Source organism: Branchiostoma belcheri, unplaced genomic scaffold (genome assembly GCF_001625305.1).
Source record: "Branchiostoma belcheri isolate BF01 breed outbred unplaced genomic scaffold, Haploidv18h27 scaffold178, whole genome shotgun sequence".
NCBI classification, from domain to species: domain Eukaryota; kingdom Metazoa; phylum Chordata; class Leptocardii; order Amphioxiformes; family Branchiostomatidae; genus Branchiostoma; species Branchiostoma belcheri.
This window is the reverse complement of record NW_017803246.1, coordinates 274441-283394: the sequence shown is the minus strand read 5'-3', so window position 1 is coordinate 283394 and position 8954 is coordinate 274441. Positions and strand designations below refer to the sequence as shown.

The 8954-nt window shown below is 42.1% G+C and overlaps 2 protein-coding genes across 2 annotated transcripts in view; both read left to right on the top strand.

The window, feature by feature from the left end:
* Nucleotides 1–537: 537 nt before the first annotated feature.
* LOC109467187 (3-keto-steroid reductase-like) lies at nt 538–4772 on the top strand. Its single transcript, XM_019765130.1, has 6 exons — nt 538–674; nt 1036–1146; nt 1347–1500; nt 2467–2687; nt 3578–3886; nt 4437–4772. The coding sequence occupies exons 1-6, from the start codon at nt 654–656 to the stop codon at nt 4644–4646; spliced, it is 1026 nt and encodes a 341-aa protein (XP_019620689.1). The 5' UTR covers nt 538–653; the 3' UTR covers nt 4647–4772.
* Nucleotides 4773–4977: 205 nt separating this feature from the next.
* The window catches only part of LOC109467186, a 44606-nt gene continuing 40629 nt past the window's right edge, over nt 4978–8954 (top strand). The window contains exons 1-4 of the mRNA XM_019765129.1: nt 4978–5471; nt 7895–8022; nt 8186–8443; nt 8806–8880. Of these exons, the coding sequence (XP_019620688.1) occupies nt 7977–8022; nt 8186–8443; nt 8806–8880 (379 nt within the window). The 5' untranslated portion in view covers nt 4978–5471; nt 7895–7976. The remainder of the gene's footprint in view (nt 5472–7894; nt 8023–8185; nt 8444–8805; nt 8881–8954) is intronic.

Here is an 8954-nt window from a genome sequence, read left to right as displayed (position 1 = left end):
AATGCAATGTACCCAAAGACTGGAACAAACTGGTTCAAGCTGGCTTGCCAAATACGTTCGATTTGACTTTGACTTTGCCTGAAAAAATCGCGTATTCGTGCCGCGTATTCTCATTTCGCCATCTTTACCTTTCAAATTCATCGCTGACACAAGATTTATGAAATGCCAATCTTGCGATACGCAGAGACGCGTTCAAAACATGCGTAACATAGCAGAAGGAAACATGATCTGTTGTTTTGCAGGGATGTCCCAAAGTCTAGGGCGTGCTGGGGGTGTGTCAAAATTCTCGGCTCTGATTGGAGGAGATCATAACACAGGTTCAATGTCAAAATGGCAGGGAATTTCCCATGTTATTCCCCGGGAAAAAGTGTAAAATTGCTTTTATATAGCTGGAAATAATACATAGAGCGTTCTATAGCGAAACAACATCATCTCGAGGTGTCCAGAAGTATAAAATGTAGTAGCCCAAGCATCACACCTATAAACCGCTAGGTGATGCTGCTAGATTGGCAAAATAAAGTACTAGTAAGCCATCTGGTGACCTTTGACACCATCGTACGATGCTCGCGCCATAATTTGCTTGGCAACTTTCTTTGGCGGCGAACTTTGATCATCGCTTCTCGCAGACTCTTTTCGTGGGTTCTACGTTCTCAATGGCGGCTCTAAATGGAAAGGTAGGATACAACAAGATTAGGCTTGCTTTGAGCAGTGTATTATGAAACAACAAGAAGGTGAGCCCAAAATTTAACTTTCTCTCCTATATTAAAATTATGTTCCAGTTTTGGACATTTCTGGACTCCCTGCCCTGAAAGTAACGCTGTTCACGTTATTCATACCGAATTATGCATCTCTATGAAATACCGAATTTCAATTTAATACTCTGTTAATTGTTTATAATTGATCTACACATAGTAGTAAGATATGCCCACATTTTCATGTGACATCATAATTTGCAAAAAAGTCTCAATGGTCTTGTTTGGTAAGACCAAGGAAATCCCTAAGGAATTTCTTCATGTCCCTCATTTTGCCCCCCAGGTTGCTGTGATCACGGGAGGGAATGCTGGGATAGGCCTGACCCTCGCAGAGAGGTTGCTGACCCTTGACCCGACCTTGACCCTATGCCTGGCCTGTAGGAACATGATGAAGGTCGGGAGTCGTTGATCTGTATCTGTATAGCCCGTATAACCGCCTTTCGGCGTAACACACCAGCTTCGCAGGCACGTGGCGCGGCAGCAGCTGGCTATATCACACCGATCGACTTGGTTGATGTTATTGTAATTTGCTCGTTGTATTTTGGATGGCACACACGTGAGAACATCGCTGAACTAAAACGTTGTATTTCACAGGCAGAAGCAGCGAGACAAGCCCTTCTGACCTCTCACCCCGGGTCACGCGTGGAGTGCGTTCGGCTCGACACCAGCGACGTCCAATCAGTTTACGCCGCTGCACAGAAAATCCAGGAGGAATACCCGCGGGTGGACTACCTCTACCTCAATGCTGGTACGGAGAACTTATCGTATGCAGAACTGTGCCGATAATCTATTTCTTAGAATAAGTTAGATGCCTGAATGGGTTAGGTTTAGGGTCAGGCACGATTTTGTATAGTCTCTATTGTATCCATAGCTGTGCCTATCTAATTCTATGCCTGAATCCAGGGTTAGGGTAAGGAGCAGGCACGGTTCTGGATAGTCTCCAGTTATCCCAAACCTTGTCCTTCTTTATTACCTCTATAAGAAGTTCTATGCATCCTAGAAGTCTTGTGTAAATAAGGTCAATATGTTTGGAAGTGATTGGTCATTAATTATAATGATGAAAGCGACAGTGGTTGTTGAAAATGTGATCTCTGTGTAATACTTGTGTTCAACATTTTACTATGATTGCTACCAACACAGAGGAACTTTCATGATAAAACAAGCGAAAGGTTTAATTTTGCAGGTACGATGGGGAAAGTTTCAGTAGACGCAGCAGCCATCTTGAAAGCCCTGGTGTCACCACGAGCGCCAGAAATCTTCTGAAAATCTGCTTGGAGATTATTTTTCCCCTGTTCTTCCCTCTCAACAACCTTGTAAAACAAGCAAAGAAACAAATGAAAGGTTTAATTTTGCAGGTACAATGGGGAAGGTTTCAGTAGACGCGGCAGCCATTTTGAAAGCGCTGGTGTCACCACGAGCACCAGAAATCCTCCGCATATCATTACCTAACATCTGCTTGGAGAACTCTTTTTCTCTGTTCTTCTCTTTCCTCTCAACCTCATTAGAGTAAACAAACAAAAAAGGTTTAATTTTGCAGGTATATGATGGGGAAGGTTTCGGTCCATTCAGAGGCCATCTTAAAGCCTGGTTTGAAAGCCACAAGCAGCAGAACTCTTCTGTAAATCTTAACCCAGCATCTAGTAGGAGATCTTTTTTTTTGCCTGTTCTTCTCTCTGTAAAGTAAACAAACAAACAAATGGGTTTAATTTCGCAGGTACAATGGGAAAGGTGTCAGTAGACGCAGCAGCCATTTTGAAAGCGTTGGTGTCGCCACGAGCGCCGGAAATCTTCCGCACGGGAGAGAAGCTCCTCTCGCAGAAGGACGAGACGACGAAGGACGGACTGCAGGAAATCTTCGCCACAAACGTCTTCGGACACTTCGTGCTGATCAGGGAGCTGGAAGATGTCTTGTGCCAGCCTGACCACACCTCTCAGGTAATCATTCCGTAATGTCAGCTATGCGTCGATGAATCTTAGACATCTAGGAAATAAGATATGCTAAAAAACAGTTACTCAAGCAACTGGATTTGATTTTGGAATTGGTCACACGTTTCAGGTAGCATCCGCTAACTTTCGTCAGTGACACTAAGAGACCAGAGGAGAAATGCAGGTTTAATATAATAAGTACGAACTATTGATAATGTCAGCCATGTCTGATGAGCTTGAGACACGTTGCACACGTGGATTTGTAGCTCCTTAAGACACATCACAAACTAAGTTAAATCTTAAGACGCATAAAAGTAGGTTCTTAGACACACCGCACAGGTAAATGTATCACCTGTAACTTCTTTAGACAGGTCTTGTGCCAGGCAGACCACACCTCTCAGGTTTGGTCAGAAGTGTCTTAAGACACATTGCACAGATAGATTCAAAATTTATCACCTGTGACATTTTAAAACACACCACAAAGGTAAATTTATGTGGCCAGAAGCTCTTGGGGAGGAGACCAATCAGCCACTGACAGTGGAACCAAGAGATTGTGTACACAGACAAAGTAAACAGACATCTACTGTGAAATATAACATCTGTGTCCATAATATCACCAGGGTCCACAATATCGCCACCTTGAGAAACAGTGTGCTTAAAGATATTTTTACTGCAACATACTTTTGGTACGCACTCCTTCACACATCAAATGTACATACCTACTAGTAGGGTGTGTTGCAGCAAAAATATCTTTAAGCACACTATTTCTCAAGGTGGCGATATCATGGACCCTGGTGATATTATGGACACAGATGTTACAACTTAGGGTTAGAAGTTGTTCTAATTGGTCACATGCACTGTATGACACCATCTTTTGACCTCCAACCTTTGCCCTTCAGGTCATCTGGACGTCCTCCCAGAACGCCACCAGGAAGGCGTTTGACCTTGAGGACTTCCAGCACAGTCAAGGTCACGAGGGTTACAGCTCCTCCAAGTACGCGACGGACGTGCTCAGCGCGGCGTTGAACGAGCGATACCGCGGCCGCGGGCTGTTCTCCCACACCGCGTGCCCCGGGCTCGTTGTGACGAACCTTACCAAGGGCATCCTGCCCTTCTGGCTGTGGTGGCTCATGCTGCCGCTGCTGTGGGCCATGCGGGCCCTGGTACCGAGCATGACCATCAGTCCTCACAACGGTACAGAAGTGTTGGTACGTACTGCTGTTGTCTTGGAGAGTAACCTAGGTGGTGTTACCTAGGTGATGTAGTGCCTACATGTAGGTGATGTGGGTGCCAGTACCGAGCATGACCATCAGTCCGCACAATGGTACCGAAGTGCTGGTAAGAACTGCTGTTGTGATGAAGAATAGTTGCCTAGGTAATATGTTACCTAGGTAATGTGTTGCCTAGGTGATGCCAGGGTGCTGGTACCCAGCATGACCATCAGTCCGCACAACGGTACAGAAGTGCTGGTACGTACTGCTGTTGTCTTGGAGGGTAGTTACCTAGGTGATGTGTTACCTTGCTGATCTGTTACCGCCGGGGTGATGTGTTACCTAGGTGATGTGTTGCCTAGGTGATGTATTGCCTAGGTGATGTGTTGCCTAGGTGATGTGTTACCTTGGTGATGTGTTACCTAGGTGATGTGTTACCTAGGTGATCTGTTACCGAGGTGAGGTGTGGTGTCATGTGTGCTAACAGGTGTGTTTGTTCCAGGTGTGGCTGTCCCAACAGGTGTGCTAACAGGTGTGTTTGTTGCAGGTGTGGCTGTCCCAACAGGTGCCCTCCAGTCTGGACCCCCTGTGTAAGTACACCAGCAGGTGTAAGGTGTGGGGGACGGCCTACGTGGACAGGGAGAAACTGGACATCGACCTGCCAACAGCCGAGCAGTTCTACCAGAAACTCCTGCAGCTAGAAAACCACTTCAGGGAGAAGTACAGGGAGGTCAGGTCAAAGATCAGGGGTCAATGACAGTACAACTAGGTCAGAGGTCATATAGGCATCTCCGAAGTATATTTTTACCTTTGGTTGAACCGTGTCCTATCATGAACGTAACATTCTACAGACTACTGCAAAGTACTGCACAAGAAAAGAGATCAGGACAAAGGACATTCAAGACTTTCAGTTCTGAACATCCATAAGTTACAGTGGACCCATTAGATGAGTAACGTTTGATATTAAACTTCAAATAATAGGTTTGATGAGTAAATGAACAGTCTGAGAATCTGCAATTAGACTAAAAAATTAAAAAATTAAAAATTAAAAAATTAGATTGTTCTTATTGAAAGCACTTCTGTTCACAAGAATAACTGAATTGTCTGAAACAACTAAACTACACGGAACAGTAATAGGCGTTCAAAGTATGGCCAAAAATCAGTCCCCAAAGGAATTTTATTTTGTATCTAACACAATACAGTGTGTTATACCACTGAGGTGCCAACATAATTCTTCTGTCACGTAGTGCTTTTCCCAGATCGTTCCATTTTCTGAACATCGCAGGAGTCGTCAATAAAACTATGTAATTCAGTAAAATGTACCGCCAATCACACAGTTTTAAATTAGTGTTTGTGAATTGAAAGAAATACTTAATATTGTACTTTGCTTTTACAATGGACTTAAACTTTGTTTATAACACTTGAGGCTGTCTGTTTTATTTATAACTACATTCTATATGAGATCATCCCGTTTATGTAGTAGATTCTTCCATTCCAAAATGGCGGTAGGCAGAAGTTAAAAAGTTCTTGAAAGTCGGTTCCAAAAGTTGAAGGAAGTTTTCTGGTGACATCCATGAAGAAAGTAAGTACAGATCCCATCTGTCAACTGTTCAGTGTTTCAAGATCCACTTTTCTTTTATTTAACTGCAATGTGATGTTGAAAAATAGATTAGAAAGCAAATATCTGACTGAGACCAACGCAGTGTAAATTAAATTGTTATTTTGACCTTTGGACTTAATGGGGGAGGGGGGCATCCAAAGGTCATCCTTGTTGAAAGAATTGATTTTTTTTTTTTCACACTTCCCATAATGCACTTTCAGGGCATTGCAAAATAGGCGTACCAGAGATTTTACAGCAAGTTTTTGTTATGCAAAAATACAGCTAAAACCTTGAGTAGGAAAACAGCAAAATACAGGAAATTCTAACAGGCTTTAACTGTGGACAAAAGCGTAGAAAGAAGGTACCGGGGCAAGAGATGTAACAGTTGTTTCTTAAAAGGAACAGACTAGAAGTACACCACAGTGAACGTCCATTTTGACATTACACCAGGCACTATAGCCAGCATTGGCTCACATGCCTAAAAAGATGCTGTGTACTTTTACACATTTACTGGACTCACCAAAAATACTAGACTTCCACAGATGACCTACTTTTTAAAAAAACTGATAATAAGTGCATGAGAATTTGCCACCTCAAGTGGTACCAATATGTAAAATTTTGGGTTTTGGCCCATGCACTAAAAGATGATGTATTCCATTTTGATATGATGTACCGGGCATGTGGCAGCTGCAGCATGGATTCACATGCCTTGCAGTATATTTAGTAACGTTCAATGATGACAGAATATAAGCATATAATGCACTCAATGGTAGCAACTGGGGCTTTATATATAATGGTGTTAAATAGTTGCAGGTATTACCAGTGCCCACAGCAGTCTAAGGCCACACCATAATTTCTTGGTTAACGGATTCGCCCGCTTCATTTTTTTCTGGTTTGCAGATAAAAATTCAGAATCAACTGCAAAATGAACAGTTGAAAACAGTCCTTTTCATCCTAGTTGTTACAGTTATCCCATCTTTCAATGCAATGGTATTATTAAAAGTTCAAAATTCATTCTTTAAATTTTGAACCAGCCAGGTGTGTTGACTTCATGGCTCCTATTGTACCATTTTGGGCCAGGATGCCCTAGGCCTGTTTTTCTTTTTTTTTTTACCCGCCCGCTCCATTATTTTTCTAGAAAAATCCGTTAACCAAGAAATTAAATTGATGTGGCCTGACCTTGTACTTCAGACTAATATTGGAGTCTCCGTGCCGCTCGGGATATAATTTCTTCAATCCTTCCTTAGTACTGATTATGGAGCCATTAGGTACTTAAACTGTTCCAGTGTTTAGAGCTCTTCCTGGTTGATAACTGATTTCCCCTACATATTGTCTACTTGTACTTATTTCCCCTTATAGGGGGCCCGCAAGCCCTTTTCCATGGAGCGTAATTGGCCGTTTTAATTCTACGTAGAGCGTAGACGGACCGCTCCAATATTTTTGCGTAGAGCGTATTCAGCGTTTTAATTCTACGTAATGCGTTGATTTAATGTATTGTTTCCTACTTTGATGCTGTGATATGTGATGGTGGCTGTGTATATGTGATGTTCCCACTGAATCAAAACCATAACCATTTTACAATGATTGAGTCAACATTTTAAAATGTAGGAACCTAGCTTGTTTTTTTGGCCCGCCTTGGGTTTTTTTTTCGCCCGCTCGCGTTAGATTTGGAGTCTTCGGGGGAAGTCATCCATAAAATTTACTTGCTGTGGCCTAAGTACTCTCCAAGCAAATGTTTGGGTTTGGCTTATTTTTCTTCATTTATTTTTGTTTAATTATTTGTTTTATTGTTGGGAAAACATTGCCATTGGCATTGTAGCAGTTACTGCATGGTACTTCAGTTACTGTAGTGCTCTGGAGTTTGATATCTCTAATGTTCTGGGCATGTTATGATCGTGATTTCATAGTGGGGATGTAGTAGTTTTTGGTCCACTACATGTAGTAATGGACATTCCAGTGAATTTCTACATGTATAGTACAGCAGTAGCACATTTGGGTTTCATATCTCATTATCTTGACAAGCTATGGTCTTTATTTTTTTTTTACCACTGGGCAGGTGTTGAGGAGTAGATTTGGCCCCCTTATTATTATTATGGAACTGCAAGTGGCATTTTGTGTTGAACTTTTTTTTGCTGAGAATAACTGGAGCAAGGGTCTAAGGGTTTTCCTTTCCAGGTAATGATTAGCACAGGGTGTCCAAATTAGGACCTTGTTTACACAATTTTAAGTACCTTTACAATATGACTAAATGTTACATAATGAAGCTGTAGGTTCTGGGGCAAGGGGTACACAGGTGTTGTTACCACACACCTGACACACACCTGTCTGTTCCAGGTGTTGTTACCACACACCTGACACACACCTGTCTGTTCCAGGTGTTGTTACCACATGCCTATCTGTTCCAGGTGTTGTTACCACATACCTGACACACACCTGTCTGTTCCAGGTGTTCCTATAATGCTGATGTAGCTGACACCTGTGTGAGTCATGGCTGAGGGCCAGGGGGCGGCTGGGTGCTCAGGTGAAACTGCAGGTGAGAAATGTTACATTCGTTCTTAAGTTACATACGTTCTTAAGTTACATGTAGAGTGCAAGTGCAAGAAATATAGCTTATTGACCTATGAGACAAACAAAGCTACTGTAGTCAGTGTTTTTAGACTACGAAGAGTAACACTTTTTCTATGTTTTTCTTGCAGGTGTTCATAAGTATTTCTATTACGTCAAAGACAATGTCAGCTCAGACTGGAAGGACCTGGCCTTCCATCTTGACTTTCGACGGTCAGACATCGACAACATTGAAGGGAGAAACCGGGATGACAAGTCTCGCTGTATGGACCTGTTGGAGGAATGGCTGAAGGGTAACGGAGAGAGAGCCACCATAGAGGTTCTGATGGAGGCTCTGTCTGAGGCAAACCTACAGAGTGTTGTGGATGGTCTGAGGAAGAAACTTCAAGGTAGGAAGATTAGTGAATTTATTTTGTACTCTTTTCTTTGAGCTCTTTTCGATAACGATTTTTATAGTTCCACTTTTTTCAATACAAGTAGCACAGTCCATTTTTTTAAAAATACCGTTGATGCCTATCATCACCTTCTTTGGAAAAATCATCTTTATTTCTTCTTGCTTATTTTTTTATTTTATTATCTTAATTTGAATTGTGTTAAAAGACATGAGCTGGAGTAAGGTTTGAAGAATCAAATCACACACAGTACGGGTATGTAACAGTGTGATGTGAAAAAACAATTCAAAAGATTTTTAAATCAGTTGCTTACTATTCGTCAGAAATGGATCACAATATATAACTATGTTCTCTTCCAGAAGTTCCAGTTGGAGCTGCAGGAACAGAGTCTTCTTCAGTGACAGGTGTCAATCAGACAGGTGGGAATGTGACAGGTGCAAATATATATATAGAGAGAGAGAGGGAGAGAGAGAGAGAAATAGGTAGGTAGGTAGATATATATTACATA

Excerpts from the sequence above, each read along its gene's own strand:
- LOC109467187 (XM_019765130.1), top strand. The coding sequence starts at position 654 with ATGGCGGCTCTAAATGGAAAG. Across the intron at positions 675-1,035 it reads TGGCGGCTCTAAATGGAAAG|GTTGCTGTGATCACGGGAGG; the intron begins GTAGGATACAAC and ends TTTGCCCCCCAG. Across the intron at positions 2,688-3,577 it reads AGCCTGACCACACCTCTCAG|GTCATCTGGACGTCCTCCCA; the intron begins GTAATCATTCCG and ends TTTGCCCTTCAG.